Raw genomic sequence first — 26404 nt, 5'->3', positions numbered from 1 at the left:
TGATCTCACTATTGGACACTCCTATGGAGAAACCTTATATACACAGGTGCATGGACACACAAAGGTTCCTGTAAGGTGTTGCCACAAGTATGAGCTCAGGTGTTTTCAGACACACAACTTGGGCTGTCGTCGGTCAATGACACCACGTATTAATTGTCACGTGTACTTTTCAGGAACATCATTATATGTTCAGCGCTGTGTTGTTGTGTCGTCTCTTTCTTCTCTCTCTCTTCAGGAGCGGAGTCTCGTACCTCTTTATTATTTCTCATTTCCTTTCCTCTTCCTCCTTTCTTTCATTTCCGTCTCCGTGTCTGTTGGGATTTTAAATGGACCCAGAGCAATTCTAATAAAGTTTTAATGTCAGTCGGACATAGCCCGTGAGAGTGAATCTGTAAGGCTTGTTTTTGGCACTCGGACAACAATTCTGATTACTGCCAGGCAAGACGTGAAAAATGAATCCCAATCCCTCGGATAAAAGGATGTAACCCAGCCACTGTGAATGTGAGCAGGAGGACGACAGTGGGAAGCAAAAAGACCCAAAAACCTTCGCTTGCTCTCCTCCTCAGGTAAAAAGAAAGTTCTGGAGACAGTCCTTATCCCTGCCATCATCAGAACCAGGATTTAAGCAGAACTTACATCAGGATTCCTGTTGACTTCATATTGCAGCAGCTTGATGTAGTCTGGTCCAAAGTCCATAATATCCACCGCTGGTCCCACAGCATGTGCCAGTCATTCCTCCCAACGCCGCGCTAGTAAACGAGACTCGTGACCAACCGCTCTGAGCTGTGACTGGTCCTGGATCATCTAGCTGACGCAGACAGCAGCAGGTAAATGTGGGAGTGAAACTGAATCCATCCCGACTGATATGTGACCTGGTTCTGTGGACTCTCAGCAGCTGAAAACAGACCTGGGTGCAGTCCAGCATCTTCACCAACAGGGGGCAGTGAGTTCACAATGAGCATCAGAACCCTCTGGGCCGGAACAAAGTGAAGCTCAGAGTTCTGATCATGTTAAAGACACCAAGAGGAAGCTGATCTCAGACCAGAGTCGGCGTCTGCTCTGGGACCAACTTTGGGATTGGTATTAACACACACACACACACACACACACACACACACACACACACACACACACACACACACACACACACACACACACACACACACACACACACACACACACACACACACACACACACACACACACACACACACACACACACACACACACACACACACACACAGAGACTTGTCCTGGGGCTGACCTCTGATCTGTTCAGTAGGAATGTTGATGATATGGCTTTTTGAACACACACACACACACACACACACACACACACACACGCGTGCACACATGCACGCACACACACACAGGATTGGTATTAACACACACACACACGCGCGCAGACACACACACACACACAGAGGATTGGTATTAACACACGTACGCACGCACGCACACACACTTACACACGCACGCACATGCACACACGCACACAGCTCCAGCTGTGTGGAGTACATCTCTGCAGGTCAAAGGGAAGCAGTTCTGAGTTAATCATGGAGCCGCCTCCTCTCGCTGATGATCTCCTTCATCTTCAAAGCAGAATCCAGAGATGACCTCATCATCAGGAAGTGAGGAGGTCACATTCAGGTTGCTGCCTGATGTTTTCCTGATAAACCTCTGCCGTGATGATGTTTTCTCTGTGAAGTGGCTCACAGGGAAGGAGCTACGGGTCAGACCCCACAGCGGCGGCTGACCCTGATGATGCCAGGAGTCTGGCGGACGGCTGGTTTCTTCTCAACACAAATAACTAAATGTTATAATTAGACTATTCAGGATTTCTCACATCCAATGGTAACAGATTTTTCAAATCTACTATAATTCATCAGCATTTAGGGATAATTCAGATTAGACAGATTCATTATTTCCAAAGAGTCCAGCACTTTTTGATCCAAGTGTCATTTCAAACGAACACCTGCTGAGTCAGCGGCTGACGCCGTCACCTGCGTAACGTAACCGGTCACAACTGACCCGGTGGTGGTGAATGAGGATGAATCTTACCTGCTGTTGATCAAACTGTTTCCTCTCCATCAAACACACCTGAGTGTTCTAGCTTCCTTCCACTCACCTCAGACTTCTAGGAGTGGACCCCACCCCCAGCATCACCATAGCAACCGGCACCACAGACATCACTCAGCACCAGTTAGTCGACAGGCAGCTCAGTTCATGCTGAGTTGAATCAGTCTAGCATTGATTCCAACAGGAGCAGAACACTCACCTGCAGCTCCAGGTGCCTTTTGTCAGAGACGTGATTGGTTCTGCGCCGCCGCCTCGCCGCAGTTCCTACCTGAGAGGAACCCGCAGCCCGTCTGAGCTGTGATGCGTTGGAATCAGACAGGAGCAGTAGGAACGCCGGGGCATCTTCTGGCTGCCGGTCAGCGTGTCCTGCTGCCAGCCTGCTGGAGGTCCAATTATGATCAGACACATACCTGAGACACTCCGGGGTTTAAACCCGCCCAGGTTTTTTCTGGACTTCCTATTGAGCCAAGCAATTAAACAACACAACACCAACCCCCTGCAGAACCAAATGGTCCAGTCAGAGCCAACCGATTCAATCTTCTCCTCTGTCAGCACGTCCTCTTCTGAAGACGAACGAGCCGGTTTGGTGTCACTGCAGGGGACAGGGCAAAGAAAGAGAGAGACGTCTCCTGCGTCGTTTCCCCTCCCTAACGGGCCCGTTGGGATCGATAACTACATCTGATTATCTCACAGCAGAACCCTAATCCCAGGGACGGCGTTGGTTCCTGTCCGGAACACGAACCAGAACCTTCAGCCCTGCTGGGTGCAGATCTAAGAATCAAGACACATGCAGATGAAAAACAGAGTTTATTTTTCTCCTCTATAAAAGGTAAAAACATCAGGTTCTAGAGTTCTAACCCAAATTGTTCTGGTCAGTTTGTGGTTGTCTGAATCTCTTTGAGATCTGATGATCTAGCTACTCGTCAACACTAAAGAACATCACAGATTCTGTCGTCCTGCTCTGAGAATCAGACAGGATGACTATTTGTGTCAGAACCGCGCTGATCCGGTTCACTTCAGAGCTTTCCTCTGAGGCGCTACAGAGGATCAGTACATGAGGTCAGCCGCTCCGCCGCTCAGCTCCACCTCTTTGTTCTCCTGAAAGGGAAACCGGACTCCGGCCAGTCGGATCAGAACAGCGTTGAGTCCATGAAGGAAGAAGATGAGGAGGAAGAGCCAGAAGCATCGGTCGTAGCTTTCTGTGTAGGTCTGGAAGACGAAGGTCTCTTCACTGAAGTTGGAGATGCGCTCAGAAAGGTGATGGATCTTCACTTCAGATGCAAACAGGATCATCACCAAGCAGCTGGCCAGACCTGCAGAATGAGCAGAAAACGTGACGTTAAGGTCCAGCAGCATCTGGCATCTCCTCTCAGGAGCAGTGGTGGTTTTACTATAAGGCATAGGTCGGTGGCTGCCTGGGGCCCCCTTATGTTGGGGGGCCCCCTAGCCCTGACTGCTGGCACCCCTCTGTTAATGCCACAATGGACTATTCCTTTGAGATGCCGATACACAAACAGGAAGTGATTGGTAGTGATTCTACTCCAATCCAGTTGGTGGCAGTAATGCACCAAATTGTTGTTTGCCAAGTGCCACGAGACCACAAATAGGAAGAAGATGAGAGGCGGGAGCGTTTGTAACAAACTTGAAGCGGTAGTCCAAACATTAAGAAATGGAGTCGTGCTAGTGGCTCCACTAAGAGAAAGAAGCAGCTTGCTTTAAAAAAGTTTTTATCTTCACTTCCACTTCTATTTGTTCTACGCTTCCTTCTTCCATTCCGTCTCGCTCTGAACTTGAGACAGTTCTCCACACCTTCATCTCCTCACGCTTAGACTACTGTAACGCTCTTTTCACGTGTCTGAGCAGAACCTCCCTGAATCGTCTACAGGTGGTTCAGAACGCCTGTGCTCGGCTTCTGACCAAGTCCTCCAAACACACCCACATCACCCCGCTTCTCCTCCAGCTTCACTGGCTGCCAGTCAACTTCAGGGTTCATTTCTAGATCCTGGTTCTGGTCTATAGGGCCTTACATGGACAAGCACCATCTTACATTGGTGATCTTCTTAGTCCCTACACCCCCAGCAGGTCCCTGAGGTCCAGTGATCAAAGCCTACTGGTTGTGTAGCACCAGGCTAAAGGTCAAAAGTGACAGATTATTTGCTGCTGTGGCCCCCAGACTCTGGACCTCTCTCTCCCTGAGCCTGAGACCAGTGGACTCAGTGGTCTCCTTTAAAAAGCAGCTGAAGACTCACTTGTTCAAGCTGGCTTTTGTATGACCTTCTTCACCTCTCTCTCTTTATTCTGCTCTCCCCACCTATTCCACCTTCCTCAGGATCCACTGATTTCCCTCTTTCCTGTTCACTCTCTCTCTTTCTTAACAATTTTTTAATCACAATTGTCTATTTTTGCTCATTTTAAATATATTTTTAAACATTTTCTAAATGCTTTTTTATATATTTACATTTTTTGTTTTTGTGAAGCGCCTCGTGATTTTTATCTTGAGAGGCGCTATAGAAACGATACTTTCTTCTTCTTCTTCCAAAAGTGACGTCGTTTTTCTACGTAAACATCAAAAGGAAGACAATGGAAAATGTTTAAAGGGGGGAGAACATAGACCAAAATGGAAAATAGAAAAAAAAAGAAAAGCAAAAGCACAGGAGCACTGACAGGAAGAAGAAAGCAGAGCAAATATTGAAAGCACTCAACGGGGGAAAAAAGAGGACTAATAAAAAGTGAAAAACAGAACTCGTGTCAGAAGAGAGTTTCACAAATTCAATTAAAGATAAGATTGTCGAAAATTTAGTGCAAGGGGGCCCCATGTCTGTGTTCGCCTTGGGCCCCCAAATTGCTAAATCCGCCACTGCTCAGGATGATTGGATTGGTCCAGAAAATAAACTCTATGGTGCTTCATCTAAAATGGTCATCTAAGGCAGACCTCAGAAGCTCTTTAAAGATACTTAAAGACCCCTCAGAGACCTTACTGCAAGTGTGTGAACGGGTGAATGACTGGTGTGTTGTAGATCACCTTGGGGGGTTGTTCATGTGTATGAACACATGAGCCGTGTTCAAATGTTAGAACTAAAACTGAGTTTCTTTATTTGCTCATGAACCCATTATGTAACTTATAGCACCTTCTAGAGTCCTAGAACCCCCCAAGGTGATCTACAACACACCAGTCATTCACCCGTTCACACAGGCTCAGCTGGACCTTGTGGCTCCTGGACTGGCCGAACCCGTTCACCCTTTGAATCGGAACCCGCTCCTTCCTTCTTCTGTCTCTGGGTAAATGACTGTTATGGTGTTTAGGGAGTGGCTCACAGCAGATGAAGCTCCACAGGTACAGTCCCATGGGGCCTTGCAGCGTCTCGTAGGGGCGTCCAAAGGCGTTAAAGAAGAAGAAGCCGGCAGCCACAGAGGAGAAGAGGACCACAATACCACAGAAGAATATAACGATGACGTGGAGTCCAGCAGGGATCACACTCAGGAGGTCTGGGAAGACTGGGAGGTAGAGGAGAAGAAGAACGGGATGAGAAAGTCCCAGAATTACATCATGTGTTCATTTTGGTTTAGATTGTTCAGATCTCATGTCCAAACAACCTGTCCAGTTATAGAACTGCAGTCTCGGAGCCGGACTGTTGGATTGCTGGGTTTACCTGTGCACAGGTGAGAAGTGACAGATGGTCTGATTGTTTTGAGGTTCTGACAACAATCAGACCGTCTCCATCTCGCAAATGTTTCTGGATCAGACACATCCGTGGAGGCGGGGCTAGCAGAACACTTGAACACCTCTACACCCCCCCCCCCCCCCCGCGCGCACTCGTGTGTTCTACTTAAATAAGAACCCTAATCAAGCGCTTTGTTCAAAGCAACAGGAAGTTGGTGCCGCAGACCCAGGTCCGGGTCCGGATCTGCGATGGGACCGGATACTCACATGAGAACCGGGACAGTCTGCCCCCCAGGCCGCACTGCTTCACCCTCTGTCCGTGAAACAGACCGTAGCTCAGGTCGCCCAGGAACTTGTCCAGCTCAGGACCGGTAGCGTTAACGAGTTCGGCTCCGGTTCGGCACAGCATGGCCCCGCGGAGCCAGAAGGGCAGGCCGGAAGCCACGGCGGCCGTCAGAGCGCAGGAGAGGCCGAGGATGCCAGCGGCGGAGAACAGGAGCTTCTTCTGTCGGTTCGGCATGATGGAAGACGATCTGGGTCAGACTGTGGGTTCGGGGACAGGAAAGGTGTCCATTGGGCCCGGAAAAGCCCGAAGAGCTCCCCAGAGAAAGGCCCACTGGTTCTGTCAGAGATCACGGTCCGGTATCTGACCAGATCTGATGTCTCCTCCTCTGCTGCTCCCCGTCTCCATGACAACGGGAGGTCCAGTTACCACCGGGGGGCAGTGGAGTTGTTATTGTCTATGACCCACAAACACAAGGCTGCTCCTAACTGGGCCTGAACTGAACCACAAGCTGCAACAGAAAGGGACTCAACTACAAGTGGGCCCATCCGGGTCAGTAGCTACAGATGTAGAGAGCCATCAAACCCATTGTTTATTAAATATAAATCATATTTCATGATTTAAAAGACTGGAAAATCTTACAAACCATGTAAAAAGCCATTTTAGGTACTCTGCCAACAAACATTCAGGGGATATTTGAAAAGAGAACTAGTAATTACACGCTGAAAGAAACTGATGTGTTTACAAACCCTAGATTTAGAACTAAAATTAAGGAATGGAATATATCTGTAAATGGTGTTAAATTATGGAATAACCTTAAAATGGAAATTAAAAAATCTGTCATTTAATATATTCAAAAAACGTACCAAATTGAGTGTACTAAATTGTCGTCGTCGTCGTCGTCTTCCTCCGCTTAACCGGGTCCGGGTCGCGGGGGCAGCATCCCAACTAGGGAGCTCCAGGCCGTCCTCTCCCCGGCCACCTCCCCCAGCTCCTCCGGCAGGACCCCAAGGCGTTCCCGGATCAGATCGGAGATGTAACCTCTCCAACGTGTCCTGGATCGACCCGGGGGCCTCCTGCCGGCAGGACATGCCCAAAACACCTCCCCGGGGAGGCGTCCAGGAGAAATCCTGACCAGATGCCCAAACTACCTCACCTTACTCCTTTCGATCCGGAGGAGCAGCGGTTCTACTCCGAGTCCCTCCCGAATGTCCGAGCTCCTCACCCTATCTCTAAGGCTGAGCCCGGCCACCCTACGGAGGAAACTCATTTCGGCCGCTTGTATCCGCGATCTCGTTCTTTCGGTCATTACCCAAAGCTCATGACCATAGGTGAGGATTGGGACGTAGATCGACCGGTAAATCGAGAGCCTGGCTTTCTGGCTCAGCTCCCTCTTCCCCACGACAGATCGGCTCAGCGTCCGCATCACTGCAGACGCCGAACCAATCCGCCTGTCGATCTCCCGATCCCTCCTACCCTCACTCGTGAACAAGACCCCGAGATACTTAAACTCCTCCACTTGAGGAAGGACCTCTCCCCCGACCCGGAGTTGGCAAACCACTAAATAATGAAAATGTAAATTAAATCAATGATTATGATCGCACTGGAATTAAGAACAGGAAAAAGTTTAAAATGAATCTGTATGTGTGTCTGACAAATGGAAATTGTATGTAAATAGATTATTTCTTCTGGAAAAGGGGGCAGAAATTATAAAATGTTTTTCTTCATTCTGCTCCTTTTCGTTCGATTTTGATTTTTGTTATGTATATCTTGTTGTTTATATGTTTTATTTGTTTTTATTTTGAATGAAATAAACAAAGAAAAAAAACGTCATATGTGTGCAGATATGAGTGCTAGAGAACTCTGCCTGTGCAGAACTCTATGTGTGCAGATCTATGTGCTCCAGAATGTTATGTGTGCAGAACTCTGTGTGAAGATATATGTGTTGTAGAACTCTATGTGTGCAGATCTATGTGTTGTAGAACTCTATGTGTGCAGATCTATGTGTTGCAGAACTCTATGTGTGCAGATCTATGTGTTACAGAACTCTATGTTTGCAGATCTATGTGTTACAGAACTCTGTGTGTGCAGATATATGTGTTGCAGAACTCTATGTGTGAAGATCTATGTGTTACAGAACTTTGTGTGTGCAGATATATGTGTTACAGAACTCTTTGTGTGCAGATCTATGTGCTAGAGAACTCTAATGCGTACGGATCTATGTGTTACAGAACTCTGTGTGTGCAGATATATGTGCTAGAGAACTCTATGCGTGCGGATGTCCGGCTCTTGCACACTCCCCTTTCTCTGTGGACACACTGAACCGGAGCAGCAGAACTCCGTTCATCAGGATGAGGTAAGATTCGCCCGTTCATTCTTTGGAACTTATTGATCCTTGATTAGGTGGCTTCTGACCTTTTCTGTGGAACGTCACTGCTGGTCAGAACTTATGAGAGCTGAACTTTAGAAATGGTCCATTATTCTGCATAGAAGCAGGGAACCTGGTTCAGGTTCTAGAGGAACCAGGCCCCTCTCCAGAGAAAACACTTATTTATTATTAAACCATACAACTTTATTTAATTTGCATGAACTGAACTTAAAAGAGCATTTTTTTTGTCCCCTGTCCATCTGACAGGACAGATGGACAGCCAGAGGACCCGACAGTTTGATGACTAAGGTTCTGGAGTTACTGCAAAAGATAAAATGTCCAACATGAAAGACCAAACTGGTTTCACGGGCTGGTCCAGACATTGTTGGGATTTTTGGAAAGATGCTGCATGTCAGAAAAGTCCTGATTGGACTCTGTGGTTTTTGTTCAGGGTCTTTGTGATCCTGCTGCTGTTCTGGCCCAGACGTGGCACCCAGCTGATGTCCGGATTCTATGGAAGACTGGAGTCTCCGAACTTTCCCGACCCGTACCCGAGAGACACTGAGCGATGCTGGAACATAAGCGTTCCAGATGGATTTCGGATCCAACTCTACTTCAGTCATTTTGACCTGGAGCCATCTTACCAGTGCCAGTACGACTCAGTCAAGGTAAGACCCATCCTCAGAGAGTAGTCCAGAACCGGTTTGACAGAGTAAAGGAAACATTGGACCTGGAGTTCTGGTCTGGATCAGGAGCTCTGTGTGGGTTGTGTTTTAGAGACTTGTGCAGCGTGTCTCTGGGAGTCGGCGTCCTCCTGGTCTCTGACCTCTGAGATAAGCTGCTGGATGTAAACACATCTGGTTTCAGGGTTCTCGTTCGAGTCCAACATAAATCCCAAATAGTTCTCGGGAGTTCAGCTTCTAAAACTTAAATGAACACCATCAGAATAAAACCGTAGCAGAACCAGAACATGAGGGGAGAAAACACCAATCATCTGAGAGAAATCCTCAAACGATTCATCTGCCAGAGAAAGTAGTTCCTCCCCAGGAGAGAACCTCAACAACCAGAAAAAACTGTGAGAGTTTTGCCACCTTGGCGGCTGAGCTGCCAGTTTCCCCGCCTCCAAAACGTGTTTACACCAGGGTCAGAGTTGTGTTTTAGCTAATTTTATAAGTGAGGTTTGTCAGGGACCGAGCAGTAAAACTCCAGGCATGGACGTAATTGGGGGGGGGGGGTTCACATGTCCCCCCCCACTTTTTCCAAAGTCAAATTTTGACCCCTGCACTTTTTACCATCCAAAAACAATATTACGCTATATTAAACTGAGACTGGTTGAGCTCTAGGACCAGGTGGATAACAACCATTTGTGTTGAAGCCTGTTTCCCATTAGATCATCCTGTAAAGATCCCCCCCCCTCTAAAGTGAAAATTACATCCACGACTCCAGGACAATGGTATAAAAAGAATATATTCTCAATTTATTTCCATAAATAATGAACAAAAATCAAGACAAAACGGGCCCAAAGGAAAAAATGGTCACGAAAATAACCTTAACCAAAAGTAACAAAGAAGACTGGTCCCAAAGCTGAGACACACGGGGGAATTTATACACAAAGGCTAGCCTACAGACAACGAGGAGGGGAGAGATGGGACACACTAAGACAAACAGTAAACAAACCTAGGAAACTAAATCAACAAAGTATAACTACCACAAAAACGTTTAACTAATACCTCCCAACAAAATCTGGTAAAGTCAATTAGAGCTTCACAACTTCTGGTTTCTTCATGATCAAGTCCCCTGCTTCCAGCAGCCAGATGGAATATTCCACTTCCTGCCTGGAGTTACACCGGAAGTGTCATCTCTCTCTCTCTCTCTCTCTCTCTCTCTCTCTCTCTCTCTCTCTCTCTCTCTCTCTCTCTCTCTCTCTCTCTCTCTCTCTCTCTCTCTCTCTCTCTGCCAGTTCGTCCAATCTCAGCGGAATACAAATGAAAATAGCTAATGATCAAATAAACGATGTATAAGATAAATTACTAAATGTGTGCACCCATTAGTAAACACCTTAAAATATTGCAATAAAATGAAATAATAAACCAGCGTGTGGAAAAAATATTTAAAGAGCAAGTCACCCCCAAATCAACTTTTTTTTGCTGATAAACTGAATAAGCGAGTGTCTAATCGTGCTGCAGACACGTGTTGTCAATAATTTGGCACTTCAGTGCATCTTAGTTCAAATTTAAATATTCTGCCTAAAACTGGCAGTGATGTGCCGTCGTCAGGTAAAAACTCTGCGCTGTATTTTCATTTAAATCTGCAACCGCTATTGGCTAAGAGGTATGCTATGATGTAAACTGGTACATTATGATGTCACATTATGATGTGTGTTTGTTAGCAGCTCCTCCTTCTCCAGGCAACAGCATTAGTTGCATTTTTCAAACATGAAGTGGGAGTGGAGTTAGACTCTGGTAGGGGGTGACTTACTCTTTAAACAATACTAACACTGAGAAATGGCTGGAGGAACCTCCACAAGGTTCCTGCTGTGGATCAAGTTAGGTTTGCAGCATCGGTTACTATGGTGACAGCATAGGGGAAGAAAAGAAGCAACCTTATGATGCTCAAAATGAACCTGAAGCTACTCTAAGACTGACCCCCCAGCGTTGCCGTTGTGTTGCTGTTGTGTAGGTGGAGGCAGACAGGGAGCTGTTAGCGTTGTTCTGTGGGAAGGAGGAAACCGACACGGAGACAGTGCCGGCTCAGCAGGTCATCACGTCTCCCAGGACCTCCCTCAGCGTTCGATTCACCTCCGATTTCTCCGACGAGGAGCGATACTCTGGTTTTCTGGCTCACTACAGCGCTGTAGGTGAGACGGCAACACAAAACTCTCGACTGGTCTCACATCCCACAGACCAGCTGCTGCCAGAGCTAACCAACGTTTCTTTTCCATGTGAAGGCGACAACATGCTCGCGGTGCGGAAATAGAAATAATTTTATGTGAACCAGTTTTTCTCAAAGCAAAGATTCCAGTTCAGAACGGGTCAGTAGAGCTGATACCGTTAACCTGGCTTGTGTGGGAACGGGATGGTTGCCATCCTGGGAAGTTTGGAACCAGAACCAACAGGGGTCTGACAGAACAGGAAAGAGACCCGGCAGGGCAGGTCCAGTCAACGTTCCTAAACCGGAGAGAACCTGGAACCTAAAGCAGCATATCTAAAGGGATGAGCCAGGATAACCCAAGCTAACCCTAAATAGACGGGGTGTCTGCCACGTGGATGAAAACTGGAAGCTTGTTCCACCAGAGAGGAGCCTGAGATCTGAAAGTTCTGCCGCCGTTCTACGGGTAGAACCTGAACCGGAGTAAAGCGGCTCCTCAATCTTTGTCCTGTCCCAGCAGATGTGGACGAATGCGACGAGCAGAGCCACAACATCCAGTTCTGTGATCATTTCTGTCACAACTACATTGGGGGATACTACTGCTCCTGTCGCTATGGTTACCTGCTGCATGCCGACAACCACACCTGCAGAGGTGAGTGTGCTGATGCCTTCACAGGTGAAACTGGTGTCACGGTTATGGTCAGCAGAGCTCCTGCAGAGGTTCAGGTTTTGGTTCAAAGTCTGGAAAGTTTGTGAAGTTTTTCGGTGTTTTGTCCGGCTGGGTTTTGTTCTGCGAAGGTTTCAATCAGAAGTAAAGATGAAAAGTTCCCTTTGACACGTTTAACGGTTCTCCTCCTCTAATGTGAGAATCACAGAGAACATGTCACATCTTCATTTGTGAGTCACTTTGGATTAAAGTGTCTGCTCGATACACGAATGAAAGCGTACACGTGCTGGTGGATCCTGATCCAGTAAAGCAGAGAGCTGCTCTCAGAGGATGGTCGGAGGTTCAGGATCTGGCCTAAGCTCCGTCTGATAACAGCAGCTGATGAGTTGTAAATATTTACATGATAAGTGTGGAGGAGGCAGCACACACAGTTCATCAGGTCAGAAATCTGTGTGTGTGTGTGTGTGTGTGTGTGTGTGTGTGTGTGTGTGTGTGTGTGTGTGTGTGTGTGTGTGTGTGTGTGTGTGTGCGCGCGCGCTTCCAGTGGAATGCAGCAGTGATGTGTTCAGGGAACGCTCCGGCGTTCTCACCAGTGTGGATTTCCCTGCTCCTTACCCCAAGAGCTCCGACTGCCTGTACCGCATTGAGCTGGAGGAAGGTTTCAGACTCCGCCTCCAGTTTGACGCTCGTTTTGACGTGGAAGACCACCCAGACATCAGCTGTCCCTATGATTACGTGAAGGTGAACAAACACACCTGTGCACACACTTAGGCAAGAAACTGATCAGCTTTCTGTGTGTCAGATCGAAGCAGGAGGACGTGAATTTGGTCCGTTCTGCGGAAATCGGTCTCCAGGAATCATTCAGACTGACAGCAACGTGGTCGTAGTTCGATTTCACAGCGACAACTCGGGAGAAAACCTCGGCTGGAGGCTCAACTACACTTCTATAGGTGGGCGTGTACCAACACATCCTATTAATGTAGACCAACAGGTGAGGTCATCAGCATGACCTGCTAGAGAAGACGCAACCTCAGATTGGTGAGGACATAGCTACAGGTACAAGTACTTATACAGGTACATATACATAGAGCTACAGGAACAGGTACAAGTACTTATACAGGTACATTTACATAGAGCTACAGGAACAGGCACAAGTACCTATACAGGTACATATACATAGAGCTACAGGAACAGGTACAAGTACTTATACAGGTACATTTACATAGAGCTACAGGAACAGGCACAAGTACCTATACAGGTACATATACATAGAGCTACAGCTGCAGGTACAAGTACTTATACAGGTACATATACATAGAGCTACAGGAACAGGTACAAGTACCTATACAGGTACAAATACATAGAGCTACAGCTGCAGGTACAAGTACTTATACAGGTACATATACAGGTAGAGCTACAGGAACAGGTACAAGTACTTATACAGGTAGAGCTACAGCTGCAGGTACAAGTACGTATACAGGTACATATACAGGTAGAGCTACAGGAACAGGTACAAGTACTTATACAGGTAGAGCTACAGCTGCAGGTACAAGTACGTATACAGGTACATATACAGGTAGAGCTACAGGAACAGGTACAAGTACTTATACAGGTAGAGCTACAGCTGCAGGTACAAGTACTTATACAGGTACATATACAGGTAGAGCTACAGGAACAGGTACAAGTACTTATACAGGTAGAGCTACAGCTGCAGGTACAAGTACTTATACAGGTACATATACAGGTAGAGCTACAGGAACAGGTACAAGTACTTATACAGGTACATATGCAGGTAGAGCTACAGGAACAGGTACAAGTACTTATACAGGTAGAGCTACAGCTGCAGGTACAAGTACTTATACAGGTAGAGCTACAGCTGCAGGTACAAGTACTTATACAGGTACATATACAGGTAGAGCTACAGGAACAGGTACAAGTACTTATACAGGTACATATACAGGTAGAGCTACAGGAACAGGTACAAGTACTTATACAGGTAGAGCTACAGCTGCAGGTACAAGTACTTATACAGGTACATATACAGGTAGAGCTACTGGAACAGGTACAAGTACTTATACAGGTAGAGCCACAGCTGCAGGTACAAGTACTTATACAGGTACATATACAGGTAGAGCTACTGGAACAGGTACAAGTACTTATACAGGTAGAGCCACAGCTGCAGGTACAAGTACTTATACAGGTACATATACAGGTAGAGCTACAGGAACAGGTTTGTGTACTACAGATACAGGTATTTATACAGCTATAGATACAATTACTTATTCAGTGACAGCTACAGGTAGTTACAGGTACAAGTACTTAGAAGTACAGGTAATTATACAGCTACATGTATTTTTACAGGTACTGGTACAGGTAAAGTTACCACTACAGGTGCATGTGTTTGTACAGGTGTGAACATGAAGCCTTTTCCTGACCTGCTTTTATTTTGTTGGAACAGGAAGTCAGTGTCCTGTCCTTCAGACTCCGCCCAATGCTGTGGTGAGTCCTGTCCAATCAGAATACTCCTTTAAGGATCACGTTGTGATCAGCTGTGAACCTGGGCACCACCTGCTTATGGTGAGCTCCTCCTTCAGGTCTTGTCAGAGTTACCTGTTCAGGTGTGCACACATCTGTCTTCTCTTGTGACTGAAAGTGGTGATAGTGGCTGATCTGTGGTCAGTTATAAGTCAGCATCTGATTGGGTCAGAACCACCTCCACCTGTGGTTCTGATCCAGGTGTCATCAGGCTCCCGGTGACCCTCTGTTCTGCCTCTTACCGGGAGCTCTGTGCGTGTGTTCTCAATCGTAATGTTATTTTTATTCTGGTACAGGACGGCCAGCTTTTGGACCATTACCAGCTGCTGTGTGGGGCTGATGGGTCGTGGAGCGGCCATCTTCCTCGCTGTCAAAGTAAGACGAGGATCTGACCCCGGAGCTGCCGATCCAGGATCTAAAGCTTTGTGTTTGAGCTGGAGCCATACCTGTAGCTGTTGGAGTCAAACGTGTTTACTTGTTTTCATTGATGTGATGATAAAGTTATAAACCGGATGTCTAAATTATTTTCCATGTTGTGCCGCCTACTGGTGGAATGGAGTATAGCACTTTGAGGCGTGCATGTTTTTGGCCGATGATCACAGGCTGAAAGCTCGACCTGGAAAACAAACGAAGAACAAAATAAAACGTGGATGAAGACAAAAATGGACTGTATGGAGGGCAGTTGCTCTTGAATGTTTGGCAGAAAGATACACACGGAATACTTATAATGGAACGGGAAGGGAAATCTGGAAGCTATGTCCCCCAATATTCCTACGTCCCAGATATCCCTGAGCTACCAGGAAGTGGGTTTCATGATTGAGAACGGATGGACTTGTCCAAGGCCAAGAAGTTATTTTAATGACCGTCTGGAGAAGTAGACCTGGAACAGGGTTTGAAGCTCTATTTAAATAAATACATTTATATTTGTATGTCTTTTATGTATTTAGCAGACGCTTTTGTCCAAAGCGACTTACAAGTGATAATCGGCATGTTGCCCTTGAGGCTAACATCAACAACAACAACAACTTGACATCAATCATGGAGAGGAGGGAACAAGGAGTGGACGGTAGAGAGGGGGACGGGTGCAGGGAGGGTGCTAGTTTAGAAGATGCTCTCTGAAGAGCAGGGTCTTCAGGAGTTTCTTGAAAATAGAAAAGGAAGCCCCTGTTCTGGTAGTGTTAGGAAGGTCATTCCACATTTGTGGAACGATGCTTGAGAAGAGTCTGGATTGTCCTGAGCGTGGTGTAGGCACTGCTAGCCGACGATCCTGTGATGACCGGAGCGGCCGGGCCGAGACGTAAGCCTTTGCAAGAGGTTTCAGGTAGATGGGAGCCGTACCATCTCGGACTTCGTATGCTAGTGTTAGCTATTTGAATTTGATGCGTGCTGCTAGCGGTAGCCGGTGGAGCTCAATGAACAGAGGGGTGACGTGTGCTCTTTTTGGCTGATTGAAGACCAGACGCGCCGCTGAGTTCTGGACCATTTGAAGAGGTCTCACAGTACAGCCTGGAAGACCAGTTATTTATATTTAGTGAGTGAATTGGGGCTGAAAACTGTGACTTCTATCCAGCACGTTTAGAGCCTGGTTACAGGAGGGCCGTAATCAACCTGCGATAACATCATAGATCAGATTTACTGCTGCTTCCTCCTGGAGGTCCAAACGTGTCTAAATGGGTAGAAGGTTTAGAGGGTTAATCCAAGCCCTCATGGTGCACCTACATAACCCTAACCCATTCTACACACACACACACACACACACACACACACACACACACACACACACACACACACGTGTTGATTCCTCTCTTCTGTTGCAGTGGTGGATTGCGGGATGCCCAGGAGTGTTAAAATGGCGGATTTGGTGTTCGGTAACCATGACAACAGCACACGGTTAGGAGCGACCATTCATTATGTGTGCAGAGAGGACGGAGTCCTGCTGAACAGTAAGGCCTGCTCTGCTTGATGAACTCAGGCGTAAACGTACCTGTTTCGCCGCACCGTCAGCATTTCATCATTCTAAAAAAAAAAACTGACCCGACGGAGTTTCTGGTAAAAAGTCTGATGAAGAAATTTGATGGATGCTTTTGCTGAAGGTTCCTTCAGGTGTGGTCACACAGGTGAATGGGTCGACGCTGAAGGAGAAACCAAGCTACCGAGCTGTCAGCCAGGTACACTGCCACCTGTCTGGCTACTGGCTTGTTTACCTGTCCGTTTATGCGTGGTCTTGTCTCTCTGATTGTTCCAGCTTGTGGACACCCATCCCGCGCTCTTCCCACTCAGGTGAAGCGGGTCGTTGGCGGTCGGATTGCCGAACCCGGTCTCTTTCCGTGGCAGGTCCTGCTCAGCGTGGACGACCTGTCTCGGGTTCCCGAGGACCGCTGGTTTGGCTCTGGGGCGCTGTTGTCTGAGTTCTGGGTCCTGACAGCTGCCCACGTGCTGCGTTCCCAGCGGAGGGACAGCACCGTCATTCCGGTGGCTCCTGAGCACGTAAAGGTAAGAGGTGGAAGGAAACGTGTCTCCTCTGTTTACGTTGTGTTTGCCTCTCATCAGGTGTGCTTGCGTCCTTCAGGTGTCAGTTGGCCTCCAGAGCCTCAGAGACAAACCTTTGTCTACCAACCACTCAGTGGACCAGATCCTTCTCCATCCGGATTTCCACCCCACCAACTACAACAATGACATCGCCCTGCTGAGGCTGAGCCAGAAGGTGGTGTTTAACCAGCTGGTTCGTCCGGTCTGTCTGCCACAAACTGGTCAACAGGTGATTCCCAACAGCAACACACCTGTCACCTCAGGTGGAGCATGAGCATCGCCACCCGCCTGCCGATTTAGCCCAAAATATATTTTTTAAAGACGGAGGACAATTAGAACACGACAGTTACGTTCTGCTTGTACATGTTTACATTTATGATGCAGAATGAAAAGAACTGTTGTTGAGGACACCTGGTTTCTTTTTCCCCTGACCTTTGACCTCTGTCTTTTCCCAGGCTGATCTGTCATTCCTACTGCCTAACTCTCTGGGTCTGGTAGCAGGGTGGGGGATCTCAAACCCCAATGCTTCCTCCTCCGCCCTGACCTCTGACCTCGGAGTGACCTCTGACCTCCTGCAGTACGTGAAGCTGCCTGTGGTCTCTCAGGACGAGTGCCAGGCGAGCTACGCCTCACGCTCCATCAGCTACAACATCACAGACAACATGTTCTGCGCTGGCTTTTTTCAAGGGGGGCGGGATACCTGCTTGGGGGACAGCGGGGGGGCATTTGTAATGCAGGTGAGGCAGAGGTGGGTGGTGTTTGGGCTGGTGTCCTGGGGGGGTCCAGAAGAGTGTGGGAGTCAGAGGGTGTATGGCGTCTACACCCGGGTGGAGAAATACATTGGGTGGATAAAAAGCCACACCCACATTTCCTCTTGGTGAGGAGCCTCTGAGGACAGCGCACCTGTCTGTCTTTACTTGTTTTTACCTTCGTGACGACCGGAGGCAGAATTACGCTTGCTACTCTGTATGATTTACCTGTAAACAGGTGTGCCTACCTTCTGCCTCAGAAATACTTTTATAATCTCTCCATCGATTAGGTTGAACTCAGACATTCAGCGTGAAGTTGTGTGTTGTTATGATGAGTCAGCGTCTCACCTGAAGCGTCCTGAGCTTTTTTACGCAAACCCAACCCAACCACACCCTGATCTAACACAACTACACCCAACCACACCCTGATCCAACACAACTACACCCAACCACACCCTGATCCAACACAACTACACACAACCACACCCTGATCTAACACAACTACACACAACCACACCCTGATCTAACACAACTACACCCAACCACACCCTAATCTAACACAACTACACCCTACCACACCCTGATCTAACACAACTACACCCTACCACACCCTAATCTAACAACTACACCCAACCCAACCACACCCTGATCTAACACAACTACACCCAACCACACCCTAATCTAACAACTACACCCAACCCAACCACACCCTGATCTAACACAACTACACCCAACCACACCCTGATCTAACACAACTACACCCAACCCAACCACACCCTGATCTAACACAACTACACCCAACCACACCCTAATCTAACAACTACACCCAACCCAACCACACCCTGATCTAACACAACTACACCCAACCACACCCTAATCTAACAACTACACCCAACCCAACCACACCCTGATCTAACACAACTACACCCAACCACACCCTGATCTAACACAACTACACCCAACCCAACCACACCCTGATCTAACACAACTACACCCAACCACACCCTAATCTAACAACTACACCCAACCCAACCACACCCTGATCTAACACAACTACACCCAACCACACCCTAATCTAACACAACTACACCCAACCCAACCACACCCTGATCTAACACAACTACACCCAACCACACCCTAATCTAACACAACTACACCCAACCACACCCTAATCTAACAACTACACCCAACCCAACCACACCCTGATCTAACACAACTACACCCAACCACACCCTGATCTAACACAACTACACCCAACCACACCCCAATCTAACACAACTACACCCAACTCAACCACACCCTGATCTAACACAACTACACCCAACCACACCCTAATCCAGTGGTTCCCAAACTTATTTAGCCACGCACCCCCTTCTATGTCCCGACCATGTCGACGCCCCCCCCCCCCACATCGGGGCATGGCTATATATATATATATATATATATATATATATATATATATATATATATATATATATGATGTTAAGCTAGACAGACAGGGTTAAAAAAATTCCCCATCACTTTCATTTTTTAAATTGTAAATCATAAACATTCGATACCATTACAGTTTCCTTTGATTTCATTTTAAATAAATATTTGGAGTGCCCAGGTAGCACATAAACAATGCAATTTAACGGTTTTCTTAAAGTAGGAACGTTTAACCTGTGCGGCCAGGGCGCTCTCCTTCCTTCTGCTCTGCGTAAACCTGAGCTGATCACCTACTTGACACCTACCTAACACAACTACACCCAACCACACCCTGATCTAACACAACTACACCCAGCCCAACCACACCCTGATCTAACACAACTACACCCAGCCCAACCACACCCTGATCTAACACAACTACACCCAACCACACCCTGATCTAACACAACTACACCCAACCACACCCTGATCTAACACAACTACACCCAACCACACCCTGATCTAACACAACTACACCCAACTCAACCACACCCTGATCTAACACAACTACACCCAACTCAACCACACCCTGATCTAACACAACTACACCCAACTCAACCACACCCTGATCTAACACAACTACACCCAGCCCAACCACACCCTGATCTAACACAACTACACCCAGCCCAACCACACCCTGATCTAACACAACTACACCCAACCACACCCTGATCTAACACAACTACACCCAGCCCAACCACACCCTGATCTAACACAACTACACCCAACCACACCCTGATCTAACACAACTACACCCAACCACACCCTGATCTAACACAACTACACCCAACCACACCCTAATCTAACACAACTACACCCAACCCAACCACACCCTGATCTAACACAACCACACCCTGATCTAACACAACTACACCCAACCACACCCTGATCTAACACAACTACACCCAACCACACCCTGATCTAACACAACTACACCCAGCCCAACCACACCCTGATCTAACACAACTACACCCAACCACACCCTGATCTAACACAACCACACCCTGATCTAACACAACCACACCCTGATCTAACACAACCACACCCTGATCTAACACAACTACACCCAGCCCAACCACACCCTGATCTAACACAACTACACCCAACCACACCCTGATCTAACACAACTACACCCAGCCCAACCACACCCTGATCTAACACAACTACACCCAACCACACCCTAATCTAACACAACTACACCCAACCCAACCACACCTTGATCTAACACAACTACACCCAACCCAACCATACCTTGATCTAACACAACTACACCCAACCACACCCTAATCTAACACAACTACACCCAACCCAACCACACCCTGATCTAACACAACTACACCCAACCACACCCTGATCTAACACAACTACACACAGCCCAACCACACCTTGATCTAACACAACTACACCCAACCACACCCTAATCTAACACAACTACACCCAACCCAACCACACCCTGATCTAACACAACTACACCCAACCACACCCTGATCTAACACAACTACACCCAGCCCAACCACACCCTGATCTAACACAACTACACCCAACCCAACCACACCCTGATCTAACACAACTACACCTAACCCAACCAGACCCTGATCTAACACAACTACACCCTGATATGGGAATCAGCTTTAAAATGACTAAACTGAGGTATCTGACGACAACACATTTCACCGACTTGTCTTTAGGGTTGGACCCAGCATACTGGTGACTGATGGGTAAAGGTGTTCCACAGGGTTAGGGTTAGGACCACTCTGTTTTATTCTGTACACCAGTGACATTGAAAGTAATGTTTCTCCTGCAGGTTATATTTTCATGCTAACAACGCTGTTGTGAACAGTTTAGAACCCACAGCCAAACAAGTCACACGTTAATCAGAGACGACTTAACTCTTCATCTAACTCAGACTCCGATTCACTTCAACATGGTTCGCAGACTGAGTGCATGGATCTGTTATTCTTGTTGTGGTTCTGGACTATGCCACATCTTCTCAGAGCCTATGGATGAGGGGGGTTGGGTTCAGAGCAGAAGGTCTGCGTCGCTGTAGTCTCTGGTTCCTGCTTCTTGGACTCAAGTCATTGAGACACATCAGAAACCAACAAAAACCAACTGATTTTAAAGTAAATGTCTTAGGTTCTATTGGAGTTCTCTCTTGGGCTCCCTGTTCTAGACCAGATTTTATCATCGTCCTGCAGGAACTGATCTTGGAACTGATGGTAATTCATGTTTGTTCCAGTTTGAAAGCTTTATTCTGACTGGATCTGGGTCCCGTTCAGGTCCAGTTTTTGCATCGTGTCTCTGATCCAACTCAGGAAGTTTCCCAGACGAGTGTAAACGCCAAACTTCCCCTTAGCAGCGCATTCCTCTCCCCAGCTGACAACCCCGGTGAGAAACCCAGCTCCTCTGTAGTGAACGATGAATGGGCTGCCGCTGTCACCACTGCAGGCGTCCATGTTGGCGTCCAGGTAACCTGCACAGAACATGTTGTCTGTGATCACCTGCCGGGTGCACAAGAGAAGCAGGATTAACACACCTGGAGGATGCCATATGACTCAGAGGAAGGGAATTAATCACCTGGTCAGTGGATGCTGAGCAGTCCTGGTACCTAACCACTGGCAGAGTCACCTTCCTCAGAAAGCGAGAGGAACGCTGCAGGTACCGAGTGGCCCCCCAGCCCGTCACCACACCCCGAGTCTCGTCCTAAACATAAACACCCAGTCAGCGCGAAGACCTTCATCACACAGCTAAACATCTGATGTCAGGTTACCTTCAGTAGGTATTCAGACAGGTGAGCATCTGGCAAGCAGGCGGGGATGGCCGTGAAGCTCCTGACGACTGGCTGGGCCAGGTAGAGGAGGGCAATATCGCTGTCAAAGGTAAAGGGATGGAAATGTGGATGGACGATGACCTTCTGGATCTTTATTGTTTGCTCACCTGGATCAGGACGATTTCTATCGTAGTCCCCTAAAATCCCAAAATCAGAATGATTATCAGTGTGTCTAGCTTTTCCCGAGCACTGCTTCCCAAAGGAACGCCTCACTATTCCTGACTGCACTTCACATTTTATGCGTAAAGTTTCCAAAAACCTTCTGAACCAGAATGTGAGTGTTGGTCTAAAGGAACACGTTGCTGCAGATTCAGTCGAGCTCAACATCTTCACCTATCGTGACGTGGTCTGCAGACTGCTCAAAGCAGTGGGCGGCTGAAATCACCCACTGATCCAAGATCAGGGTCCCTCCACAGAAACCAAAACCGTCTGACCTGTGGATCAGAACCTGGCAACCCAAACACACCAGTCAGATTCAAACCTGACAAAAACAAAGAAGTGATGTCAAATCCAGCTACTTTACAGCTGTTTGTGTCCGACACAGCCGTACCTGCCACGGGCTCCCTCCTGCTCTCTCCAGGTTTCCTCCGACAATACGAGGGCTTAGCTCCGCCCCCTCCGGCTCCTCCTTCACACCTGTGGAGCTAGACGTTGGGTGAGCTGTCAAGAACTCCTTCAGTGTCTCCGTGGTGTTCTTATCAGAAACCTCGCCGACTGTGGAGCTGTTGCCGACCAGGATGCGGTCCATCTCCATGGTAACATTGACATCCTCAGAGGAATCAAACAGGGAGCGACTGTAGTAGGCCATCGGCCCCTGCTGGCGACCACAGGGGAACTCAACTGGATGAAGAGAGACATTGGTGGGAGTCTGTTAGTAGAACCATCAGACTTTTTACACCTCGCCTCTGTCAGGGCACCCCGGGGCAGCTGTGGCTACATCGTAGCTCATCACCATCAGTGTGTGAATGGATGAATGATACACTGTAGTGTAAAGTGCTTTGGAGTCCTCTGACTCTGAAAGGTGCTACACAAGTGTGGGCCATTTATCAATTACCTCTAGCTTGACGTCAGCCAGGTGTGTTTCAGGTCAGATGTCACTGGTTACCTGTTGGCGTGCAGCTCTTTCCGTCCGTCTCCAGTCTAAATCCATCAGCACACCCACACTGGACTCCAGTGCCGCCCTCCAAGTTTCTGCAGTACTGCAGGCAGCCTCCATTTTTGTAGCGACACTCGGAGACCGCTGCGCGTAACAGAAACAATTACCCAGAATTCTCACCTGTCCCTCAGGCGATTTGTGTCTTGGCACCACAGGACGTCCATCTGAATTCCAGGTGCTGTTTACCTGAGTCGCAGATTTTGCCTTGGTACGTAGGTGGACACAGACACGTGAATCCTCCTCGGCCCACAGTGCAGATGCCTCCATTCAGACAGGGGTTGGTGCTGCAGGGGTTCAAATCTACAACACAGGAGGTGCACACACACAACACCTTCACCAGGAAGTGACGTCACCTGGAAGAGGTCCTTTGAGACTTTTAATTTCCGTCAAATCTTCACGTCACCAATTCTAGCTAAAGTACTCAAAAAAGTGGTTTATGAACAGCTGATTTGCCGTCTGACCATAAGGTGATGGGCATTCTTAATCAGATTTTAGGAACCAGCAAAGCACCAAAACAGATCATGTACGCATGTTCAATGGCGTCTTTTTGGCCTTGAATTTAACATTTCATGTCGTTCTGGTTCTTCTCCATCTATCTGCGGCCTTTGACAGACTCCATTCATGGGCTGGCGTCACAGGTTTGGCTCTTGACTGGTTTAAGTCATACTTCTGTAACAGAACCCTCAGGGTCACGCTGGAAGACTATTCATCTCCAGCGCCACCCGTGTGACTCCTGCCTTTATGGCCTTAGCAAAGCTGCTCTGTCCAGGCTTCAGCCGGTCGCAGCAGCAAGTTTCCCGGCCTTTGCTAATAAAAGACACCACATTACACCGATTCTCCAATTTATCCACTTGTTGCCGCTTCAATTCAGGATTAAGTCGTCGTCGTCTTCCTCCGCTTATCCGGGTCCGGGTCGTGGGGGCAGCATCCCAACTAGGGAGCTCCAGACCGTCCTCTCCCCAGCCACCTCCACCAGCTCCTCCGGCAGGACCCCAAGGCGTTCCCGGACCAGATTGGAGATGTAACCTCTCCAACGTGTCCTGGGTCGACCCGGGGGCCTCCTGCCGGCAGGACCTGCCCGAAACACCTCCCCAGGGAGGCGTCCAGTAGGCATCCTGACCAGATGCCCAAACCACCTCAGCTGACTCCTTTCGATCCGGAGGAGCAGCGGTTCTACTCCGAGTCCCTCCCGAATGTCCGAGCTCCTCACCCTATCTCTAAGGCTGAGCCCGGCCACCCTACGGAGGAAACTCATTTCGGCCGCTTGTATCCGCGTTCTCGTTCTTTCGGTCATTACCCAAAGCTCATGACCATAGGTGAGGATTGGGACGTAGATCAACCGGTAAATCGAGAGCCTGGCTTTCTGGCTCAGCTCCCTCTTCACCACGACAGATCGGCTAAAATTCTTCTTTTAGCTTTCAAGTCCTTAAGAGGTCAAGCCTACTCCTATCTGAGTGGGTTGCTCCATCGCCACCACCCTGCAGACCCTGCAGATCAGCTCCTCCTCACTGTTCCTATAGGGCACGTTTACAGACCCGCGGCGAGAGGACCCCCCCCCCCCCGCCCCCATGTTCTCCTAAATCCTGGATTTCTGCCTCTCCAGGTTAGGCCAGCGCCTTCAATCCTTGCTTTCAAATCTCCTCTGAAAACATTTTTTCTCCTTGGCTCTGAACTTAAACCTGGTTCTAGTCTCAAACCTACGAGTTTTCCTCCCTTCCGTCTTGGTAGCTGAATTTTACACGAGTTGAATTTTGTGGTTCTAAATGCCTGTTTGGTTTTTATTCCTTTATGTGATTATTGTCTGTTTTTAATGTGCAGCGCTGTGGTCGTGCTGTGTTAAAAGCACTCCACAAATAAAACGGCATAAACATGAAACAGCTGCAGGTTGTCTAACTGGTGAAAACAGAAACACGCTCTGGAATCCCATGAGGGAAGGAGCAGAAGAGCTGCTGGTGAAGATGTCAGGAATTTCCACCTCAACGGTTTGAGTGAGGCCCCTGATGGACCCGGAGGAAGATGATGATGGAACTCACTTTTGTATCGGTACCAAAACTCCATCTGTGGATGAGACAGGTAGAGCTAATATTACTGTTAACTCAACACATCTGCAGTCCGGGTCAGAAAAGCTGCTGGTCCACCTCGGGCTCTGTAGGACACCCAGTTGGGTCTGGGCAGATCTAACTGGACATCTTAGGTAGCGACAAAACAGGTAACGAAACTGTTTCTGTGTTTTAAAAAGAACGACAGCATGGAATTAGATCTAGCTGGGTTCTAACCAGGTTCTAAACGGTTCTCAGAACAGGAACAAGCACATGATTTGATTAAACCAAGGGAATTATGTGGCTTCTGCCCTCAGCCGGTTCATACCGTTGTCTCCTGGGACTGGAAGATCTCAGCAGCCTCCTCTTGCGAGCAGAGCTCCTCGTAGCACTCCCTCTCCAGGTCTCCTGGCAGCAGCTCCTCCAGGGAGAAGGAGTTGGCTCTGCGCCTCCTGCTGGAGGAGCGCAGCAGCTGAACAGCATCTCGTGGGTCAAGGAACACTGAGAGAAAACGACACCGTTACCTGGAGACCTCTGCTCCGTGGTTCAGGGCCGGTCCTCGCAAATGATTCCGAGCCCGTCGGAACTGATCCGGTTTCGTGACGATTGTTCAGAATCAGCTCACATAAAACGCTCAGCCGTGCTTACAACTGTCAAGTTGATCAGGTGAACAGGAAATGTTGAACGTTTCTCAGAGTCTCACCTGAACATTCTATCAGCAGGAAGCAGGCCAGCAGGCCGCTCAGCGCCAGCGCCGTGGACAACATGTCCGTCTTCTGTCCTCCAGCGTCTGTCCACAGGTAAAATGGGGTGCAGAGGTCTGACTGACGGGTTGATGATTACCTAAAACTCAAATATTGAAGCTCAGCGCAACAAAATAAGCTGCAGGTGAAAGGTCACCAGCAATGACAACAGCCCACCGCTGTAGTCCCATCATCGTCATTATTATGCACCGGACGGTCTTTAATCCACAGCTACAGACACAGAGGCGAGGCAGCTAGGTTTTGCTTAAGGACACAATGGCAGCCTGATGGTGATAAACTACAATGTAGCTACAGCTGCCCTGGGGTGCACCGACAGAGCCGAGGCCGCCGAGCACTCGCACCACCAGTCCCTCTGATCACCAGCAGGCAAGGGCAGGTTACATGTCTTGTCTAGGGACTCAACCGCTACAGA

The 26404-nt window shown here is 48.2% G+C and overlaps 3 protein-coding genes across 4 annotated transcripts; 1 reads left to right on the top strand and 2 right to left on the bottom strand.

The window, feature by feature from the left end:
- Positions 1–2869: 2869 nt before the first annotated feature.
- On the bottom strand, positions 2870–6260 carry clrn1 (clarin 1). The gene is made up of 3 exons (XM_015950891.2): positions 6008–6260; positions 5395–5574; positions 2870–3392 (listed from the first exon to the last, which is right to left on the bottom strand). Exons 1-3 carry the CDS (start codon positions 6258–6260, stop codon positions 3127–3129), a joined length of 699 nt encoding a protein of 232 aa, XP_015806377.1. The 3' UTR covers positions 2870–3126.
- A 196-nt stretch (positions 6261–6456) lies between these two features.
- Positions 6457–18086, top strand: masp1 (MBL associated serine protease 1). Of its 2 annotated transcripts, XM_054742411.2 has the most exons (14): positions 6457–6575; positions 8255–8379; positions 8843–9059; positions 11071–11248; positions 11780–11911; positions 12471–12667; positions 12729–12876; positions 14385–14503; positions 14758–14836; positions 16279–16404; positions 16555–16629; positions 16707–16954; positions 17031–17219; positions 17446–18086. In XM_054742411.2, the coding sequence occupies exons 2-14, from the start codon at positions 8375–8377 to the stop codon at positions 17869–17871; spliced, it is 2139 nt and encodes a 712-aa protein (XP_054598386.1). In that variant the 5' UTR covers positions 6457–6575; positions 8255–8374; the 3' UTR covers positions 17872–18086. The 2 variants fall into 2 exon arrangements, with proteins under 2 accessions (XP_054598386.1, XP_015806379.2); XM_015950893.3 differs by lacking the exon at positions 6457–6575 and having other exon boundaries at positions 6945–8379.
- Positions 18087–20943: 2857 nt separating this feature from the next.
- Positions 20944–26083, bottom strand: LOC107379926 (coagulation factor VII). Its single transcript, XM_015950892.3, has 10 exons — positions 25932–26083; positions 25557–25729; positions 25223–25247; positions 23376–23489; positions 23139–23273; positions 22584–22873; positions 22367–22481; positions 21974–22170; positions 21781–21906; positions 20944–21704 (listed from the first exon to the last, which is right to left on the bottom strand). The coding sequence occupies exons 1-10, from the start codon at positions 25993–25995 to the stop codon at positions 21453–21455; spliced, it is 1491 nt and encodes a 496-aa protein (XP_015806378.1). The 5' UTR covers positions 25996–26083; the 3' UTR covers positions 20944–21452.
- Between the last annotated feature and the right edge of the window lie 321 nt (positions 26084–26404).

Source organism: Nothobranchius furzeri, chromosome 13, assembly GCF_043380555.1.
Source record: "Nothobranchius furzeri strain GRZ-AD chromosome 13, NfurGRZ-RIMD1, whole genome shotgun sequence".
NCBI classification, from domain to species: Eukaryota; Metazoa; Chordata; class Actinopteri; order Cyprinodontiformes; family Nothobranchiidae; genus Nothobranchius; species Nothobranchius furzeri.
The sequence above is the reverse complement of the archived record's forward strand: the minus strand, read 5'-3'. Positions and strand labels throughout refer to the sequence as shown.